Here is a 22,212-nt window from a genome sequence, read left to right on the forward strand (position 1 = left end):
CGATGGTTGGCTGGAGGCTCTGTGAAACCTGTGAGTGATGGTGCTGCATTTAATCGCCTTTTGTGTTTGTCTCAATTATGCTACAATAATGGCTTCTACACCTGGGCTAACACTGTGCTCAGGAAAATGCTGTGTGCTCTAGAAAGAGGATTTAAAAGTAAAGACAGGAGTGTTAATAGTTAGGCGGTGGCATGCCGGCTACTTGCTGGTGGTAGTGACAGATTTTTCTCTATAAGGATGTAGTCTTGCTCAGTTGGCCGTGTCAGGCAGATACACATGCGTAATCTGAGGTCTGCTTATGGTTTATAGATTGTTCACGTTTTTCTATCTTCTTCTGTGTGCCTGTGTGATAGATGTGGGAGGACCTGCAGACCCCATCGCCCCCACTATCATCATCGCCCCCAAGAACACCAGTGTAACCATGGGGAGAAACGAGGCTATCATGGAGTGTGTCGCTAACGCAAGGTAAGTGCTAACACAGACAAACATGAGTACTGAGGAAAATATACACACAGACAGACAGATGCACATTATCAAAACACCTCTGCCATTTCTCACCTCCACATCCAATATGTTGTCATTCAAATGAATCTTGAAACCTTATGTTTGAACATGATAGAAAAGTATTTTGTACGTCTCTCATTTTGAGGCTGTCCTCCATTCTTCCCTTTGATTCAAGGCTTCGCTCTGTTCTCCCTATCTCGCACAATCTCACTCCTAAATTCTGACTATTATCTCCAATTCAAAGACTTAATCAGAATGACAGATGTATCCCATTGCTCCCCCGGTGCTCCGTAACCTTGAAAAAGAATATAAATCTGTATTAAAAACCCAAACTACACTTTTATATCGCTTGCTCTCTTTCTCTCCTTTTCATCTTTTTCTCCTACAGACCCCTCGTTAAAATGAGTATTACTTGGAGGAAAGACGGGGTATTGGTCAGTACAGGGATCCGAGATTTTGGCCGTCGATTGGTCATCAGTTTGCCTGCAGTCAGTGATAGCGGCTTCTATGAATGTGAGGCGTCACTCCGAAGTAGCAGCGTCGCCTCAGTCACTGCCGGGGCCTTCCTGCACGTTCTAGGTAAACAACCAACAGCTTACATGTTAACCTTGCTCAGAGCAGCCTGAATTATCCAAATATTACATCACCATGATAACCCCCATGTTGAGAGAACATTTTAAACTTCAATCATTCAGTTGATGTTGTTATCCAGAGTGTTGCAAATGCTTGTTCACCAGAGAAGGGTCGAGATAAAAAGCCAGACAAATGTTGAGTTGTTTTTTTAGAGGCTTTAATGCAGCAATGTTTATGCTTTTTTCCTTCTTTGAAACAGAATATCCTCTGTTTGTGAAAGAGCCTCCAACTCACATCAGTGCAGAGATGGAGAAGGTGGTGGATATCCCCTGCCAGGCACGAGGTCAGTGCTGTTTGTTTATCTGTGTGCTAGTGCATGTGTGAAGATGCAAGAAGTATGAAACAAAAACAGAAGAAAGAGCACAGTGACAAAGAAGACAAATAATCCTTTCCTTCCTCTGCAGGCACGCCGCAGCCAGACATAGTGTGGTATAAAGATGCAGTGCCCATCAGCCCGGTAAAAGATCCCCCAGGTATAGGGTCTTGGTGGGAGGCAGTCTCCAGATCAACGGTCTCCTGCCAGACGACACTGGGATGTTTCAGTGCTTTGCCCGCAATCACGCAGGAGAGATCCAGACACACACCTACCTCGCTGTTACTAGTAGGTCCCCCTTGAAAATATTTCAAAGCTATCTGCACGTCTGCTTCCTAATTCTGCTCATCCTCCCCTTTCTGTTCCTTCTCTTTTTTATTCTTAAATCCGCTCCTCTGTTCTCATCTCTAATCCTCTTTTCTCCCCTCTCTCTGTCTTACCTCCGACACCCATCTATCTATATATCTCTTCACATTGACAGATTTGTCACCTTGGATGCTCTGCAATTATTGGCTATTTTTGAATCAGAGAATGTGCGACAGAAGCAGAGAGATGAAGGGGCCTTGTCAGATTCTCAGTGCTGTCCTTGAGAATGAGACCTGACAGCCGCTTCGTTTGTCAAGTCTATTAAGCTCTCAGCTGGAGCCTGCTTTATTAGGGAGAAAGCTGTTTATGTCTCATTATCACCCCTGTCTCATCTGATTGTGTTCCTCCGTGTGCTTGTGTTTCTGTGCGTGGCTGACCCCTCCCCTCCCAGGTATTGCGCCCAACATCACCGCTGGCCCCTCTGACAGCGCCGTGATTGACAGCATGTCAGTCATTCTGCATTGTGAAACGTCAGGAGCCCCACGGCCAGCCATCACATGGCAGAAAGGTGCGTGGGCTAACAGCATGAGGTGTTGCGGTGGGGGGTTTATTATGCCGCGTTTGGCCTTGTCAAAGCAGATGAGAGCCATGGAAAGGATTCAAAATATGTAATTTATCCAAACAAGCTTTATTGCCTCACACTTGCTGCACTGCTTTCCCTCCTGTTTGTTTTACCTGACATTTCTCCAATACCCTAATCTCTCTTTCTTCCCTGTTCCCCCATTTTTTCCCTGTCTTCTATCCCATACCATCAATCACTTCCTCCCTTCCCTGCAGGTGAACGTGTCTTGGCGAGTGGCTCTGTCCAGCTGCCTCGGTTCACCCTGCTGGAGTCAGGCAGCCTGCTAATCAGTCCCTCTCACCTGTCTGACGCCGGGACCTACACCTGCATGGCCAGTAACTCCAGGGGGATAGATGAGGCTTCATCTGACCTACTGGTCTGGGGTAAGAAGATACCCTCTTTCTCTGCACATCATTCTAGTTGCTTGCATCTTCTGCCAACCCTGTGTCCTCATTTCATATCATATCCGGCACAGATGTGAAATACTGCAAACTCTGACTACAAACTAAATCTCAAGAAGCACATTTATTTTTGAATCCATTGCTTGTTTACTTAGATGCAGTAAGTACCTGGTTGCTGGAGGTCATTGTCAAGCTATTATGAGTGTATAGTTAAATGACTCATGCTTTTAGTCGTTTTCTGAGCTTAAATGACTTTTATCAGTCCTTACAAAGCCTCGTAAAATACTTCGCCCAATGGTTGTATAGTTGCATAGTCTCTGAATAACAACCTCGATGTGTTTTTGCAGCACGAACCCGCATCAATAAACCACCACAAGACCAGAGTGTCATCAAAGGGACCAAGGCTGTTATGACCTGCGGTGTGACCCATGACCCCAGTGTCACTGTGAGGTAACGATAACACACATTGAAATATTTGTGGGAATATTGTCAAATGTATTGTCTTTTTTTTTTTTTTAAATCATGTACAAATGTCCTCACATTTAACCCTAACAATTTTTTAGCAGCTAATACTTAATGCAACCCAAGTTTTGAAAACAAGCTCGGGTTTAACTTTGCACTTAATTAGTTTATACAATCAGCAAGAGATCTTGTAATGTTATCCACCCTTATACGGCCTCTATGGGAAGATTTGAGAATTAAGACCATCGCTTCTCCTAACTTCTTCCGACATTCTTGATCATGAGTGTGTGCACATGCATCTGTCTCAGAGGGAGTGAGATGATGTCTGTAGAGCCCAGTGATTAGAGTGCTTGTCATCTGTGGGCCCGAGGCATTGATCAGATCTCGGGGTAAACAATGATATGTAAACAGAGTAATAACTTCAGACAGCGGCCCTTTAATTAAACGCAACGCAGAGGAGATTAGCTGGAAAGCCCGAACAGTCGCAATTAATCACAGGCGCTCCTGGGTTGTGCATGTGTAAAGTGTAAAGATGGGCCTGGGAGGCATATGTACGGTTGGGATTATGACAAGGGAAAAAATGCATGGAGGAGAGTTTTTGTACTGTATGTGTGACAGAGAAAGATGGCTTTAAGATTGAAATCCCTTTCCCATCAGCCTCACAAGGCTTTTCATCGGTGTCAGCGCCTTCTGTGTTTGCTGTATGAACTTCCGCAAAGCAAACGGATTTGCTGTCACCACACGCAGAGTGCGAGTGTGTGTGTCTGTACTACTCCTATATTTGTATATGAATGTACCTCCAGGTACGTGTGGGAGAAGAGCGGCTCGGTGATTGACGTGAACACGTCCCCACGCCTGAGGCAGGATCCCGACGGGACCCTGCACATCTCCCAAACGTGGTCGGGTGACATCGGAACATACACCTGCAGGGTGACCTCAGTGGGGGGCAATGACTCCCGCAATGCCCACCTCAGAGTCAGGTCTGCATATTTGCCTTATGTCTGCCCTGTCTTATCTTGCTGTCTGTATTTTTTTCGGCTTATTTACGCCCTTCCGGGACATGATGGATGAATGTTTCCCCCACTGTTGTGGTTTATCGCTGCTCTCCTCTCTAATCCATCAAACCCTCTAATATTTACAATGCAATGCTCTCAGTTTGGCTGTTTAATGCTGTTATTTGCTGCCTCTCTTGTCTGATTCAATTTCTCTTTATCACTTCGTCCCTCTCTCTCTCACACACACACACACACACACACACACACACACAGGCAACTGCCCCATGCTCCAGAAAATCCAATAGCAGTTCTGAGTACGACAGAGAAAAGGGCCATAAACCTCACATGGGCCCAGGCCTTCGATGGCAACAGCCCCCTGATCCGCTACATCCTGGAGGTCTCAGAGAACAGTGAGTGGTGTAGTGGCAATTTCTTATATTACTTTATATGGTAAAACCAAATGATGATATTATGCTTAGAATCTGTTTGGTCAACTCGACCTGTTGTACCACACGGTAGCTTCCCGCCAAGGTCCTACCTGGAGGATGCGGCTCTCCCTATGAGAGCATTGTAAGATAATAGTTTCTAGAGAAAGTCTTATCTCTTTTGCTTCCTGCACAGCAACAGTCCTCTATAAAACACACACACACATTATACCCTGTGTGCACTCCTGCAGACTACTCTATACTCTGTGAGACATGTACCTTTGAAGCTTCAAATAAATAACCAAAAGACAGCGCTGCTTGCTTTCACCAGTTTATTATTGATTACTCTCATTGTACATCTTTACAGTATTGACGAGTTTAAAATATCCACGACAGCGGCTCATATTCTCTTCAATAAGGCAACAATGTCTTGTTTGTCTTATTAAAGTCAGTATTATGTCTTTGTTCTGCCTTGAAGCACTTATTTGCTTCCCCTCTTGATATATAGTACGCTTTCATTGTGTCCCTAAAATTGGCAGTCGCATCCTCTTACCCTGAGCAATCAGAATAACTCAATTGCCTCACCTGTTCTCTTCCTTCTCAATGATCAGGGGAACCAAATCATGTTGATGCCTAATGCTCTTGTCTTCCTCTCTCTTGATAAAATCAAAGGAGTCGGAATGCTCTCACCCATAGAGAGTAAACAGTTCAGCTAGTTCTCATTGAAGCTCAGGCTTACTCATAAAATGACAACTCATTAAGAGGAAAATAAATCCAAGTATGCAGATGGGGATCTGGTTTGCGGATCATTTAATTTCAATCTGATATTTAGTGGAAGTGTATACAAAAGAAATGACTCCGTTTTTATCAGTAGCTGCAATATTATTACTGGAAATGAAACAATGGTGTGCAATAGCTAAGAATAACAATAATTTATATTTGCTGAATAGATTTTTCTCAAGAATGTTCCCAAGCAAGGTCATTTACCACTCGTTTGCTGTTGCAGCTCTGTTTATTTGTGTGTTTTCTCCACCGCAGATGCCCCTTGGACGGTGCTGCTGGCTAATATTGAACCAGAGTCTACCGGGGTCACTGTTGGGGGTCTCATCCCGGCGCGCTCGTACCAATTCCGCCTGTGTGCCGTCAACGACGTGGGCAGAGGCCAGTTCAGCAAGGAGACTGACCGGTGGGTTAGCTGCATCTACTGAATATTAAAGATGTTGCTGTGTAATGTGAACACTGGCGAGAACAAAACTTCGACGACTTTCACAGTTCTGGAACAACTTGTTCTCGTCCTTCTTCATGGCGTTTCAATAGAAAACAGTTATTTCCTGTAAGTGCACTATTTTCTGTCTTCTCTCCTGTGGGAGTGAGTGAGAGATGAGCCAGCTTGGGGACGTGTCTTTTCAAGATAAAACTGTGAATGGGCTGAAATTGCGCTTTGTGGAGACTTGATGGGAGCGCTGACCCAGCTTCATCGCTCTGCCTCCTATTAACTGTCGGTGCTGTACTGCATTGTAAAATGCAGAGAGGCTTGAAAGAGGCAGAGCTTCCCACAGACTCCAATCTCGAGTGTAACGTTCATCATCATACTGGCACACCCCACGCACATTCATACCTCATAATGGTTCACCTAAACAAACTGCTGTCTGACCTTGTACGCATGAACACAACCAATTTGCTGATTTTATATCTGCATTACTCATAACCATCACTACCCTCTCCCTCATAGCAATCACTACATTCTCCCTCATAACCATCACTACCCTTCACACTCCTCATTCACACAGCTGAGGTCCTGTGTGAATGTACCCAGACAAATGTGCACCACAGGAGGTAGACTGAGCATCAGTGAGGGTGGAGGGTTTTTCTAAGGCATCTTTTGGGCACATCTCTTTGATCCTAAACACTCTGCTTCCTCTCCTCCAGAGCAGCTCTCCGGTGTACTGGGGAGAAATCAAGATGTCATCTTAAATTGGCTTAGGGGAAAAGTCTGCCTGAGTCTCTCTTTCTTGTTCTTTTATATCTTTCTTTCACTCGCACTGCCTCTCTATTGTGCTGCTCCATTTTCACCAAGGCCTCTTTGATCCTTGTCATGCCGTAGCAAGATGTCCCTCTGTGGACAGTATTATAGAGAATGTGTTGGACAAAGACATAGACATACTCATCCCAACTTTCCTTTAAGGTTTTCCTAAAAAAATACAGTAAGCGGGCTTTGCTATGATTTGATGCCTATGATGAAATGGGATGGACATATGCAGCAACTCATGATAATTAATGCTTGGTTTCACTCTGTCTCTTCTTTCACCTCCCTTTTACTATTTCACTTTTTGCTGCTGCAGACTAACTCTTCCCGAAGAGCCTCCCAGCGCCCCCCCTCAGACAGTCATCGCAAGTGGTCGCACCAATCAGTCCATCATGATCCAATGGCAGCCCCCCCCGGAGAGCCATCAGAATGGGCCACTCCAGGGCTACATCATCAGGTAAGACGACCATGACAGCCTGCATTATTTCTTCCCAGAGATAGGTGCCCGTCAGGGCCAGTGCCATTCAGATGTGATAATAACTGTTATGTCAGCTCCTTTTCTTCCTCTCCATTTCGCTTTATTCATGCTCACCGCTGCAGTAGAGTAATTGGTGCCAATTAAATACCTTCCCTTCCATTCATTCATTGTCACCTCTCATTTTGTAATGATTTTAAAACTTTTCTGCCTGGCTTCTCCTCCATTACTCTCCCTCCCGCTCTTTTTCCAAGAAACTGCTTTCTAATAGATTTATACTTCTGTTTTTCCTTCCTCCTCTAACAATTACTCCTTGTGCTACCAGGTATTGTTTGTCGGGGCTTCCAGTTGATTGTCAAATGAAAAACATCACCAACTCAGACCAGACCAGTCTGCTCCTGGAGGAACTCATCATCTGGACCAACTATGAGATTGAGGTGGCGGCCTATAACGGAGCAGGCCGAGGCACCTACAGCCACCGAGTCACTGAATGGACACTGCAAGGGGGTGAGGGCACCACATAATACCACACTGCATAAAAGGAGGCCTGGCAGAAAGCATTAGGTTACACATTTAAAAATCCTGCAGCTTATTTGCTATAAGTACCACAGGCTTTATTTAGTCCTACAAATGTCATTTGGCAGCCTCATCATATTAGTCCCTTGGCTAATGTTAAGCCTGCGACATACAACTTCCGACTGATGGTTAATCCAATCATGTGAATATAACGATCAAATTAAGACCAGTATGGCCATATTTTCTCCGCAGCACATTTTAAAAACCACCTTTGGTTACCTTGAAAAGGTGATTCTCACACATTGTCAAGGAGAGTACAGCAGTTTTAACTAATCCTCAATCAGTCTCAATCAGCAGTACAGACTTAAACAGCAAGGCTTTTAAAGAAATGTGTATTTACCTCAGCACTGCTTATTGGTTTGTATCATGTTCATTTCTGCTTCAAAAGAGCCTTTTTTATTTAAGCCAAGCTTTTACTTTAGTCTTTATTTTCAGAACCCTTTCATCTTGTAGATATTTTTTATTGCATCACCTTTTTTGTAGTGGTGTGAAAATAAATCATTCATTTTGACCACCTGGAGAGGTCAGCCGGCCTCTCCGAGAGCACACATTTAATTCATTCTGCACAGACATTACCAGGTGATGATCAGGATTGTGACATACCTTTCGATGTGCCAAAGTAAGCTGCCTCGGTTGAGTTATTTTCTCATTCTTCATGCTGAGTAGTATAATTAGAACACACATTGTGAACTTTCCCCGGTGTCATACTGCTAGAGATCTCCGTCACGCCCAGTGATTTTAGCACCTTATGTTCCTCGCCTCCCCCTGCCTATTCAAGATCTTTAGAGGATGAAAGTCACATTTGTCACTGTAACGTGTATCAAGCCAAATCCAAGATTATCTTTGGCACGTAAAACTGAGGCTTTTTGAGAAATATAGCCAAAGTAGGCTATAGTTAATGCATCAGCGTGTTGGAAGGTTAATCCATTCATTACAAGAAGATTGAATAATGCTCTCTTTACTGTCTTTCCTGAAAAGTCAATTCATAGATTACACTTCAAGTTCAAATTTCTGCTGCTAGACTTAAACAAACACAAGGAAGAGGATATCACTTTTGGTTTAGTTGAGCTGAGCTGGCTCTCAGTTTTATTTTAATTTCCTTTAACTTGTATATAAAGCTTTGAAAGGCTTAACACAATCACATATCTCTGAATTCCTGTCATGTTAATTCCACTCCATAGAGAGAGAGATCCTCTACCCCAGACTCACTAGATATTCTCAAGAGCACTCATAAGAAAATTGTGAAATCTGTGCCACTCCACTTACAGAGAGTGAATCGGCAGATATTTTTATTTCATTAGTTTAACAGCTGTTTGTGATGCTGTGTCTGTAACACTGGTTTCCAGGTTAATTTATGTCGATAGCTTTTTGTCATGAGCAAGTCTAACATACCTTACAGAGGCAAAACAATGAGCAACAAAAAGACAGAAAAGCAGAAGCATCAATTATTTCTCGTACTTACTTGAACGCAGCAAGTCTCAACCATACAGTCTATGGTCTCAACCCTCATTAAAACACACACAAACATATTCTGTCTATCTAGGTTGTTAGTATAATTGTGTTGCAAAATCGTTGCTTTTGAGTTGCTTTCTCTGGTCTTTTCTTACGGTTTATTTGTTCATCCCGATACATGCTGCTGTAGTAGAGTATTAATTGTTTACTCTAGTTAATTTATGTTATGTGCTGGGAAGATTTGTTTGTTTGTGGGCGTTCAAATATGGCTTCAATGTATGCTAGTTTAGTTTTCGCTGGATGATTAGAGCAAGGCCGTAACCATGGAGTCAACATTGGAGGGGACCAAACATTTTTATTTTTGTATATCAGTTAGGCTATATATTGGGGGGGGGGGGACATTTTGAGCGTATCTGAATATTGGGGGGGATGTGTGTCCCCCTAACGTATATGGTAAATTCGGCCTTGGATTAGAGCTTCAATTGCTTTAGAAATTATGGATTTTACCTGGCACACATTATTGTTAAAACTTTGGAAACTTCTGCATACTCTGAGTGATGACTGATCAATCTGAGTAAAAGTAGAATAAATGAGCTGTTCCCAATTAGAGTCTGGTGAATCGGCATTCAAAATGTACTGTATTAGTCAGAAAAAACTATCCTTTGAAATATATAAATAATAATTTCATCATCCAAGTCAACGTCAGTGAAAAACGACAGTGAACAAGGCACTTATGTTGTTTTGCTCTGCTCTCATGAATTGGCTGTTTCCATCACTCGCTCCATTAAAGGCTCGAGAGCGGATCACGATGTGCATTTAAATACACATGAAGGGAATCAAATTATGGCATGGAGATACAGTATGAGGAGCAATACTGGCCAATCAGCTTCATTAATAAGTGACTCGCTGAGGTTTACATCAGAATCACTTGCTCACTTCAAATAGACTGCTGCAGGGTTTATCTGGAAGCAGCCTGAGGCAAGTGCTCTCACACCCTGTTTGATTGGCATGTTCTACCTTCCCCCAAAAGGGCCACAATAAAAAAAACCAGGCTAGTCTGAAAGTTCCTCTTGGAAAAAGTGGTTTCCTTCCCTATTGTTTTCCTTCATTATCTCATCACTATTCTCTCTTCTTCCCCATCTATTTCTCCCCTCTATGTCTCTCTGTTTTCTTTCATACTCTGGATCAGTGCCCACCGTACCACCAGGAAATGTACAAGTCGAGGCTGTCAACTCCACCACGGTGCGTTTTACCTGGAGTGCCCCAAGCCCACAGTTTATCAATGGAATCAACCAGGGATACAAGGTGAGCAGCCCCTTTCTGTCAACTGGTGCACTCTAGTGGTCAGAGCTAGCTTGAAAGCTCTATATTTTCATGAATCACAGGCTTCAAATATGTCAACATTATTTATTCGACTTTTTACTTTATAAGTTGGTTCATACATTTTGATGCCACCAGTCGTGTGCCACAATATTAACACCCTGTCCCGTATAATTTCCAGCTTTTGGCGTGGGAACTCACTCGTTCAAATGAGGTCAGTGTGAAGACGGCCCGTCCCAACTTCCAGGACAGTGTTCATGTTGGTCACATCTCTGGCCTGAAAAAGTACACAGAATACTACACCTCGGTATTGTGCTTCACTACCCCTGGAGACGGCCCGCGCAGCCCACCTCAGCGCACACGCACCCATGAGGACAGTAAGTTCTCCCATTCAGGACATTATATAGTATCTGCAGATAATTGCATGTCAGGCTGTTGTTTGGTTCATTTACCGTCTGTTTGTATCTCTTTTACAGCCCCTGGCGCTGTGGGACACCTTAGTTTCACTGATATCTTGGACACCTCACTAAAAGTCAGCTGGAAGGAGCCTCAGGAGAAAAATGGAGTTCTCACAGGTATCCATTAAAGATAACTATGTAACGTAAACGTGTCTTCTCGGCTTCTTCCTATTTATGTCACAGAGCTGTGAACACTGTGTAACACTGTTTGGGATTGGCCTCTTTTTCCAGGCTACCGTATCTCCTGGGAGGAGTTCAACAGGACCAATACTCGAGTGACCCATTATTTACCCAACCTAACTCAGGAGTACAAGGTGACAGGGCTCACTGCCCTCACCACTTACACCATCCAGGTAGCAGCCATGACCGCCAAGGGCCAGGGCCAGCTCTCCGCCTCCACTATTTCCTCCGGTGTACCACCAGGTGACAAATAACTAAACAAACTATTTGACTTTCAGCTGACATTGCATCTATACTTCAAGTATCCAATTAAAGGGCTTCAACCAGTTAACTGTGACGCAACTGATTTGTACTCACCGATGACTAAAAACTCTGAAATGTAGTTTAATCTGTGTTTCCTCTTTATTCTTCCACAGAGTTGCCCGGTCCTCCAACTAACCTAGCCATCTCAAACATCGGCCCTCGCTCCGTCACCATACAGTTCAAACCTGGTTATGATGGCAAGACGTCCATCTCCCGTTGGCATGTTGAAGCCCAGGTGAGATTCGTACTGTATCTATTTTTAACACAATGACAGCAGTCTGTTATTTCAGTTTGATGTCTTCATGTTGCACGCATGTTATACGATGCCATTGCATTATTTTAATGAGTTATGCTGCTGATATTACCCTCTTCTCTCTGTGCATTACAGATTGGCATAATAGGAGAGAATGAAGAGTGGCTGATGGTTCATCAGCTGACTAATGAACCCGATGCTAGATCACTGGAAGTTCTGGACTTGAACCCCTATACGTTCTACAGGTGAGCACACACACAAGTTTCCTTTTGGGCATTTTTAAAGTTCCATCTAATCCAGTTTTAAATAATAAATCTAATCCTTTTTTCAATATCACCAGCAAATCTTGATAAAACACCAATCTTTAGATTATTTATTCACCGTCAGCTGGTTTCTCTTACCCCAGGTTCCGAATGCGTCAGGTAAACATTGTGGGCATCAGTCCTCCCAGTCAGCCCTCCAGGAAGATTGAGACCCTGCAGGCCGCCCCCGACATCGCCCCCGCTAATGTCACCCTGCGGACAGCCAGTGAGACCAGCCTGTGGCTTCGCTGGGTGGTAAGTTGTAACAAGTCATTGTTCAGTGGGCCTGATGCACTTTGTATGAAGTTACTGGAGTTTTATAAGATTATTATTAGATTTAGATATGAATTTCTTGACTGTTTCTGTTCAGACTACGCTCAATTATGTATGCCTTTGCATGCACAAAAGCTATTTGAAAAATGTCTATCATTTTTTGTTCTCTCGTTGCTGGGAAATCATGTTGGGCTGAATGGAAAAAATGCCCTTGGGATATTAATTGGATACAACATTGATAAGATAAGCTTTGTCAAATCAGATTTTGTAAATTTCATTTTGTCCCATTTAAATTCCAAAACATGTTTTTCTTATATATTAAAAAGTTTGACATTAGGTGAAGACTTTCCCTTTGACAGTTGGCTTTACCTCATCTGACTGACAAGCATCTCTCGTCTGAGAATCTCAATTTAATTTCGGCACGTTTTCACTATTTTGTACTTTATCAATTTATTCTTGTACTCTCTGGGTTGTGATCTGATGAATACACTTAAAGGCACTAATAATGTTTTTGGAAAGCTGCACGCACTGTGTCCTTGACTATTGCTGCTTCCTGCGTCAGCATTTGGCCAATGTATTCTTCGCTACATCTGTCCATTATCATCACTGTGCCAGAGCCTGAGCGGCGCCAGGCAGTGAGAGACAGAGGCAAAATGCTCCAGCAGCTCATGAAGGATTAGAAAGAGAGCATGTCACCTGGATTTAACAGCAGTTCGGTGTCAGCTGTGTGATATGACACTTCAAAAGAATGACAGAACTCAATGATTGCGAGCATATTATAGAGTGTGTGTGTTAAAATCTTAGTTAAAGTGTGTATGCCACATCATGTTATTGGAAGTTTAAAAAGAAGACCATGTTATTTCCAAGAACACCATCACTTTTATATAAATAGCCCCAGTGCATATTTAGGTTGGTTTCTGCTAAATCATGTGCATGTGTCAACACATACTGCATAAAAAACAAGAAGGTCTAGTTTTACACTCCTGCTGGCTGAGTGACTTTTAAAAGGATTATGAACACCCTGAAATCACATATAAATTCAATATTAATGATATACTCAAACCTGTACCTATTCACTTCAAGGCCTTTATTGCCAGCTCTATATTAGAATTACATTATTATTGATTCAACCGGTTTAGTGAATGTGCTTTTTTTGAAGACAATGCAGTATTACTATATTTTTTAAACCACTAAGTGCAGTAAGTGCCAAGAGGGTTTAGCTTCTCTTTCTATATTACTTCTCATCATTCCTGACAACGGCTCTTAGCTGTTGTAAAATAAGTGTGAAGTACGGCCTCTCACGACTTACTGATTCATTATGCCCTCAGTTATAATTTAATTTACAACGGTCTTGCTTGAACTGTGGGAATAAAGACACAAAAAAATCCTCCTAGCCTCTTCCGGAGTGGGAGTACAATGGGAATCCAGATCTCGTTGGCTACCGGGTCCAGTACTCTAAAGCCGGGTCTAAAGGGGGAGTTCTCTCCCATGTCATCATGGACCGGCTGGAGAGGGAGTTCACTATCGAGGACCTGGAGGAGTGGATGGAGTACGAGGTCAGAGTTCAGGCCATCAATGGTATCGGCTCTGGGCCCTGGAGCCAGCCAGTCCACGGCAGGACGCGGGAATCTGGTGAGGAAGGAAATATATGCTTACACATGACACACACATACGAGCACATGTGCTTGATCTGTGCTAAGCTTAGTCCTTTACCTTTGACTGTAGTACCCTCCAGTGGCCCCACCAACGTGTCAGCTTTCGCCACCACCTCCAGCAGCATCCTGGTGCGGTGGGGGGAAGTCCCAGAGACAGACCGTAATGGACTCATTCTGGGGTACAAGGTCAGCAGTCAACAGCATTCATCTGAATTATATTTCAGACCAATATGTAATCAGAGCATCAATATTTAGCAAAGTTAAGTTGGAACTAGAGTAAAAAAAATATCTTCCTGTTCCTCATCACCTGAATAAATCCTCTAACTGTCTGAAACTCCCTGTGTATTTCAGGTGGTGTATAAGGAGAAGGACTCAGACACAGCTCCCAATTTCTGGGAGGTGGAGGGCAACACCACTCACAGTGTCCAGCTGAGCACCCTGGGAAAATATGTCCTGTTTGAGATCCAGGTGCTAGCCTTCACACGGATAGGAGACGGAAGGAGCAGCTCGCCGTCCATCTTAGAACGGACCCTGGATGATGGTAAACACAACCACCCTACCAGCCTATTTGATCTTATTGGTAACAAAAACAAAAAGACTAATGTATCACTCTGCTTATAATTTCATGATTTGCTAATCACATAATGAATATTGTATTTAAATGTAGCCTAAATCACAAATGTAATAAGACTTGATGATTTTCCTTTAACTTACTTATTTAATCAGTAGAATTGTCACATCTAATACTCTTGCCTGATTTGTCATTTGGGTAATGTTGCGTGTGATAGTCCCTGGCCCTCCAGTTGGCATTCTCTTCCCAGAAGTCAGAACCTCCTCAGTCAGGCTCATCTGGCAGCCTCCTGCACAGCCCAACGGCATTATCCTGGGTGAGTCTGCAGCACACAGACTTTCACATATGAGCTTAGAGGGAAGCTATTTTGCTTGTCTGCTATTCCATTTCTGTGCAGCCAATTTGTTTTATTTGCTCAATTGTCCTTCCTGCATGACTTTATATTGATATGATTTCGTCCTTCAGCCTATCAGATCACATACAGAAGAAACTCTTCGAGTAGCAGCGCTGCCACAGTAGACGTGCTGAGCCCCAGCGCGCGGCAGTACACAGCGTCCGGACTGAAACCAGAAGCAGTTTATGTATACCGTCTCACCGCTCAGACACGAAAGGGTTGGGGTGAGGCCGCTGAAGCTCTGGTGGTCACAACAGAGAAGAGAGGTATGTGAAAAATACTAAAGCTATTTGAATGAATCGCCTCTAAATATTAAGGATTGTTTGACTTGGGGTAGTATAAATAACTTATCTAGAGTCGGTGCATTACTACGGTAGATGGCAGTCAGACAGTTTTAGAAATTGACTATGAATAAGTAACTCACTATCCCTTTAAGTTTTAAAGTGATCATGAATGTGTGTGTGTGTGTGTGTGCCCTTTAGCACGACCCCAACCCACAAGCCGTCCCGTAGTGCCTCAAGAGGAAGTGCAGGCTCGCAGAGTACTGTTGTCATGGGAACCTGGCAGCGACGGACTTTCCCCGGTTCGCTACTACACAGTTCAGTACAGAGAGCTGCCCGACAGCAACTGGACTGTCCACTCTGCATCAGTCAGCCACGAGACAAACTCATACATAGTGGACAGGTTAGTCCACTTATATTCCCCCTCAGCATCAGCCATTTTTATTTCTCAGTCAGAAAAAAGAATGAGTAAGGCAGAACACGCTGTACATGATGCACACATACCACTCTTTTTCTTTCTCTTAAGGTTGAAGCCTTTCACTTCATACCAGTTCCGTGTGAAAGCCACCAATGACATTGGAGACAGTGAATACAGCCAGGAGAGTGAGGCCATCACTACACTACAGGATGGTAAGATCTGAAGACTGGCCCGATCATGCAGCACATTCATTAGTTTTCGACTTTCTGTTCGGTTGTGCAAAAACACTTTTATATGTTTATGAACATGACTTTACATCAGTGTTTTGACTTTGGATTTTCACAGAAAATGCTTTACGTCAACACTGCGTGTGTTTACTCTCAAGCTGTTCTCCAGCAGACTGTTTGAATTATATATCACTCTGCTCAGCTGTGTTGATTTGCTAACACAAAATTCTCTTTTTTTTCCACCCTTATTTTTTTTATAGCCCCAGATAAACCCCCAACGATCCTGTCTGTTACACCTCACACCACCACGTCCGTACTTGTTCGTTGGCAGGTATGCAGTTGAATTACTTGGCACTGTGTTTTGAGAATGGATCAATGTTTGAACGTTTTGGTTACTAAGCAAGCAGACCTCTTCTCTTTGCAGCCTCCTACTGAGGATCATATAAACGGAGTCCTGTTGGGCTTCAGAGTCAGGTTCCGGGAGTTACACTATGACCGGATACGCAGCTTCACTGTCCGCACTGTTAACAGTCCTTCTGCCAAATGGGCTGATCTGGCTGGTGAGTTCACTTTTTCCCTGCTTATCCATCAATTACTGCTGCTTAAATACTAAAAGTTGTGCCACCTGGAGTCTCAAATGCACTCAATATTACATCCAAGTATTAATTTGATGTTATCATTCAGGCCTGTGGTGTGTTTAGACGTACAAGTCATCTAATATTGCTACCCAATCCTGTGATCTACCCTAGTTTTTCTCAAAAACTCCCATCCTCTATCCAAACTCTAGCTCCTTACAACATCAGGAACTTAAGTGAATCCTCGCTCACCCAATATGAACTGGATAGTAAGTCTTGTTTCTCCCTTTATGTATTTCTTCCATCATTCTCCATCTGCTTGTGTGTCATCTCGTACATACAAATGTGTCATTTGTATAATAATTTACAGCAACTGCCTTTTTTCCCGTACTCCCACTCAGCTGTATCCGCTAAGGGGCGGCTGCTGATCCTCTCCAAGCTGCCCTATCATTATATCAGTGTGTTTTCTTTTAATTTGATGACATATTTTCCATTTGTCCCCACAACAACCCCATCTTTTCAACACTTTGCCGTACAACCCCCCCCCCCCCCTTTTTTGGGGAATTTGAGATGTTGTCTTGCCACAGGCTTCACTAAGACTGTGTCTCTCTCTAGAGTAACTTCTTTTTATTATTATTTTATGTTAACTCTTACATTAAAAAGCTGCAATGGGTTCGTTTTTCTTTCAGATCTGAGTAAACACAAGCGCTACGAGATCCGTCTCAGTGTGTATAACGCTGTGGGGGAGGGTCCCAGCAGTTCACCGCAAGAAGTGTTTGTTGGAGAGGCCGGTATGTTTCATCTCTCACCGTGTGTGCTAATTAACTTTAAATCTGTATTTCTTGAACCAAGTCATAGAACATATCAAATAAATATGTTTTACATTTTGCTCCATTCTAGTCCCAACATCCCCTCCCCAAAATGTGGTGATCCAGTCCTCAACAGCCACACAGCTGGATGTCACATGGGACCCTCCTCCTCTGGATGCTCAGAATGGGGACATACAGGGTTACAAGGTATCGATAACTTGTCTTTTTCTCCTGTGTTACTGCAAAATCAGCCAAAGTTACATCATGCCTGTTTCATTTTTTATATTTTCCCCGAAAAATTCTGAATTCTTCTTTTTGTTTGTAGATCTATTTCTGGGAGTTTCAGCTTCAGAATGAGACGGAGCGTCTGCGTACGTTGTTCCTGCCGGAGCTCGGGGTGAAGCTTAAAAACCTGACAGGTTACACCACCTACATGATCAGTGTGGCAGCCTTCAATGCTGCAGGGGATGGGCCCCGCTCCCTGCCCACCAGAGGGCGCACTCAGCAAGCAGGTGAGCCGCAATAAATCCAGATGGTTGAGGAGATTACATTGATTGTTCAAAAAGCAAATGCAATTTTTCATGCAGCTAAGACCTGATGCCAACACCAAGTGTCATATCACTGCTCTTTATATCGTTCAAAGCCTCTGCCTTTCCACTGTCTGTCTAACTCTGTCGTCTGCACAATGATACTCCTTCTCAGTGTTTAACCGTATTGTATATGCTGCTCAAGTAATTGTGTGGAGTAGAATCTCAAGGTCGGTTTTCTTCTTTAGTCACAAAGTGTGCCTACAAAAGGAAAGATAATGAGTGCTTTATTTTTGAGTCACTCTGTTACACATAACTGCAAACTGGAATAAGGTTACAGAAAGCAAGACCCACTCGCCAAAAACTAAGAGTTTAGTTTGTTCCTGTGAGATATAGCATAAGAGATCAGCTTCTTCTTGGCCCCTTTATCCAGGACAAGCCACGAGGGTGGAAGCCTAATGACAGCGGAGGAGCAATGAATACAGAGTGCGGGGGACACATGTAGATTAGTTTTTTGGCAGCAACTGGACAAAGACGTCTGTGTTTACCAGCCAGTGAGAGTCCCTCCTCTGCGGTTTCAGCACAAAAATGGTTTACAGTATACATTTCTCTTGTCTTTTCCGCCCCCTTGAAGGCTGTGACATTGGCGAGGGGTACAAAGTGCTGAGAACTTTAAAAACACACGCAGGAATTTTGGCTCCCTGCGCCACAGGGTACTGGGAAGTGAGCCAACACAAGCTTTTGTGAATTATGCAGAATTGTGCCGAAGTCCTGACTCTTAGCTTGATCTGGGTTGGTTCAGCAGGCACAATTCTCACGGCTCCCTTTCAAGGTCGCAGAATGATTGTCCACTCTTGTTGACTCTTAGTTACTCATTTGCTAAAATAGCAATACGCTTTCTTTCTTTTCTTCGATTTATCTGAACTGTTTGCCACAGTACCTGTTTTTACAGACACCAAACATAATGTTATTCTTGATCTGACAAAGAACAATGAACAATGAAATCCCTCCCATTTTTTATCTCATAGTATTTCAGTGTATTGTCAGCTAGCATGACAGGATTTGTTTTCTGTATCAGATTGCCTGCTACAGACTTTTTTCTGCCGTTGAATTTCCCTGTTGTGCTTGCCAAAATGTACTTTTGTCGCGAGTGTAATTTACCCAAATGGCATGACAGTTTGAAGCAAACAGGAAAGTAACTCCTATTGAAAATGAACAAAATGCGTCTTGACATGTGGGAAAACTCAGATATCCACTAAGGAGGACTGTCAAGAATCAATGACATAAAGATTCCAAATTATTATTTATCTATGACAGTTTATGCACCATTCACATCATTTTAACACTGAAAATGTACAAATATTATCATTAATATATTCTCTAAAGTGGCATATTCAGCAGTTTGAGAGCTGTGTATGCAGTGTTTTGTCTCTGCACTGTGAATTGATCCAACTGTCATCACCTCCCTTTCTACATCAAAAGCACCGAGTGTTCCCAGCTTCATCCACTTCAGTGAGTTGACCACCACTTCGGTCAACGTGTCCTGGGGAGAGCCCAAACAGGCCAACGGCATCATCGAAGGCTACCGGCTGGTTTATGAACCCTGCACTCCAGTGGATGGTGAGAAACTCTGCCTGTAGCCTAATAACTCTGCCCCGTCTCGACATCCCTCAGCTGGCTTTCTCAGACTGTGATTTACCGTCTCTTGCCTAGTTACCATATTCGTTTTAACTCACGCTGCTTAAGCTCATGCTCTAATCTGTTGCAGGTGAGTGCAGGCCCTGCAGTAACATATAGTATATATATGGCATGGGTGATAAAATAAGTTGGAATTATCTGGTGAGACTATGCACAGCTTCCTCTCTCGCTGAAAGAAACATGGCTAATAGCTGGCTAAGTGTGGTTGCCTGGATCAGATTGTCAAGTAATTGGGAGCAGAGGTGGAATGCTGTGCTGAGGCCGCTGCGGTCCCTCGGCTATCCGCTAATGGACCCAGAGCAAACCGAACATTGCAGTTAAGACAGGGAATATCAATTGGTCTATTATAAAAAAGGTCCCGGTGTCTCTTCCTATCAGGATATCTAGAAAGCTGCCGGATAATAAACCTTTTTCTGATATTCATGCAAATATATGTATGTCTCTGATAGTCTGTGAGTCCGGTGTACAGTTGTGAATGTGTCTTGTTTGTATGCAAAATGCTATGCTATTTGTCGCTTGTAGAACGCAGTATCTAGAGTCTTAGTGTTTCCTGTACAGACTCCTCTCCTCGCACTCCAGGTGTCAGTAAGATTGTGACAGTAGATGTGAAGGGCAGCGCTCCCTTGTGGATGAAGATCAAAGACCTTGCCGATGGCGTCACGTATAACTATCGCATCCGGGCCAAAACACTCACTTATGGCCCGGAGGTGGAGGCCAACATCACGACTGGACCTGGAGAAGGTGGGACTCTCTAAATATGAGATATATCTGCCCATAATATGTTTTGAGTGCTTGCTTCTCTCTCATGTATCCCATTTTTTCTAACAATCCACCACTTTTGTCTTCCCAAGGAGCCCCAGGCCCTCCAGGAGAACCCTTTATTTCTCGGTATGGCACCGCCCTCACCTTGCATTGGACCAGTGGGGATCAGGGCCGTGCACCAATCACACGTTACGTCATTGAGGCCAGACCCTCCGGTGAGCCACATACATTAAAAACGGTCTGCTGTTCCAACAGCTCAACTACAGTTCCTTTTTCATATAATTTCTTATCTTGCTTTTAGATGAAGGATTGTGGGATATCCTTATCAAAGACATCCCTAAGGAAGTGACATCCTACACTCTTAACCTGGATATCCTGCGAGAAGGGGTCACTTATGACTTTCGAGTAATTGCAGTCAACGACTATGGCTACGGATCACCCAGTGCCCCCTCCCCCTCTATATCAGGTATTTAAATCAGAACAATAATCCCAAAATGTGTTAACATAACAATACTTGTTGATTGTATACTTATTAATCATTCTGTATTCAGCCCAGAAAGTGTCTCCGTTCTATGAGGAGTGGTGGTTCTTGGTGGTGATCGCCCTGGTGGGCCTCATCTTCATCCTCCTCCTTGTTTTCATTCTCGTCATCCGAGGCCAGAGTAAAAAATACACGAAAAAAACTGATTCAGGTAGGAAACTCAAGAAAATGTGCTGTTCACGTCTTTGTTTTTCTGTCTGCTTCTTTAACCTAAGCTATTGACTGGAATTTGTCTAACCCTTAGACAGCTCAGCTGAGAATTACATTTTAACGATTGCACATCCATAGTCTATTATAGAAAATGGGACTGAAGGCTCAGACAATTAGATGAATTACCAAGGTTTTCTTAACATTGTTTAGCTGACAGGGGAAAGATGGGAGTAAAGGTTACCGGTAAAACAGCTGACATAGGCAGGTGAATAAACATTATTGTTCATGTTTAACTGCACAAGGATCAATATTGAGATAAATGGCTTGGCAGCGGCCTAATGCTCAGGTCATTAGTCAGACTGAGAGTAATTACATAACTACAGCACTAGGCTCTCCCAACACTGCATCAAGGAGCCAATTTTCATGATTTTGAATTACCCCAAGTGACATTGCTGCTCCTATAAACTGTTTATCAGAGTTCAAACACAAAAACACATTGGGAAGGTTAATCAATTATACAGGTAGTAGACTTATTGTTAACACTTCACATTATGGTTGGCAAATGAATCACAGTGAGGGCATCCGGGGATAATCGGTCACATGCTGCATGAAGCTGCTAGTAATGATGAGGGGTGAGATGGGAAGGCGAGACATTTGGGGGGGAAAGAGAAGGGTCCGGTCAAGCCTTCCTAAAGCCTCGTACCAGAGACGTTTAAGCTCAGTCAGTATTTAGCATGGTGCCAGGGTTACCAGGGTCAGTAAACAGGGCTTGGCGAGACCAGTTCAGACAAGCACCATGTTTGTGCGGGGACACAAAGAGGGCTTCTTAACCCCTAAATCCTTCCCCAATTTTCTCAGCCATGAAGCTCATCTGTTTGTTTTAATAGAGGCCATGACTTGACACTGGGTTGACTGACTGTCAAAAGGCACAATTCAATTGTTTTGTGCATGTTAATGAGGAGGATGTGTTGAATACAATGTAACAACGATGTGCAGTAGTTGAAGCATTACCAATAGTTTATTTGGCTTAATTTTGTACTTAAATAATCTTGAAGAATGATTGTATTTTTGACTGAAGATCACAAATCACTCGTTTAACTCCACAACCCACACAGTGTCATCCTCATACCCCTGTCCAGGCAACCACTCCAACTGCACCGCTCTGCCTCTGACCCACGGAGAGATGGTGCGTCTGGACGAGGGGCGCTTCCCCACCCTGGAGCTCAACAACAGACGCCTCTCTGTGAAGAACTCCTTTTGCCGCAAGAACGGCATCTACACACGGTCAGTCACTGGAAATGAACCGTGATGCTCAGCTGTTGCAT

At 43.4% G+C, this 22,212-nt stretch overlaps 1 protein-coding gene across 1 annotated transcript in view; it reads left to right on the plus strand.

Annotated features, from left to right (window-relative positions):
• Positions 1–22,212, plus strand: part of LOC117548663 (protein sidekick-2-like) — a 92,529-nt gene that overhangs the window by 64,644 nt on the left and 5,673 nt on the right. Inside the window, 39 exon segments of the mRNA XM_034220057.1 lie at positions 354–465; positions 893–1,083; positions 1,337–1,420; positions 1,542–1,594; positions 1,597–1,738; positions 2,208–2,324; positions 2,594–2,761; positions 3,127–3,229; positions 4,045–4,221; positions 4,510–4,646; positions 5,700–5,847; positions 7,004–7,144; positions 7,488–7,669; positions 10,380–10,495; positions 10,692–10,887; positions 10,987–11,085; positions 11,200–11,391; positions 11,565–11,686; positions 11,840–11,949; positions 12,111–12,261; positions 13,674–13,911; positions 14,005–14,120; positions 14,286–14,475; positions 14,723–14,821; positions 14,971–15,165; positions 15,382–15,583; positions 15,707–15,810; positions 16,086–16,156; positions 16,250–16,385; positions 16,613–16,669; positions 17,090–17,191; positions 17,301–17,416; positions 17,535–17,721; positions 19,219–19,356; positions 20,014–20,175; positions 20,286–20,411; positions 20,498–20,662; positions 20,748–20,888; positions 22,027–22,171. Of these exon segments, the coding sequence (XP_034075948.1) occupies positions 354–465; positions 893–1,083; positions 1,337–1,420; positions 1,542–1,594; positions 1,597–1,738; positions 2,208–2,324; positions 2,594–2,761; positions 3,127–3,229; positions 4,045–4,221; positions 4,510–4,646; positions 5,700–5,847; positions 7,004–7,144; positions 7,488–7,669; positions 10,380–10,495; positions 10,692–10,887; positions 10,987–11,085; positions 11,200–11,391; positions 11,565–11,686; positions 11,840–11,949; positions 12,111–12,261; positions 13,674–13,911; positions 14,005–14,120; positions 14,286–14,475; positions 14,723–14,821; positions 14,971–15,165; positions 15,382–15,583; positions 15,707–15,810; positions 16,086–16,156; positions 16,250–16,385; positions 16,613–16,669; positions 17,090–17,191; positions 17,301–17,416; positions 17,535–17,721; positions 19,219–19,356; positions 20,014–20,175; positions 20,286–20,411; positions 20,498–20,662; positions 20,748–20,888; positions 22,027–22,171 (5,431 nt within the window).

Source organism: Gymnodraco acuticeps, unplaced genomic scaffold (assembly GCF_902827175.1).
Source record: "Gymnodraco acuticeps unplaced genomic scaffold, fGymAcu1.1, whole genome shotgun sequence".
NCBI lineage: Eukaryota > Metazoa > Chordata > Actinopteri > Perciformes > Bathydraconidae > Gymnodraco > Gymnodraco acuticeps.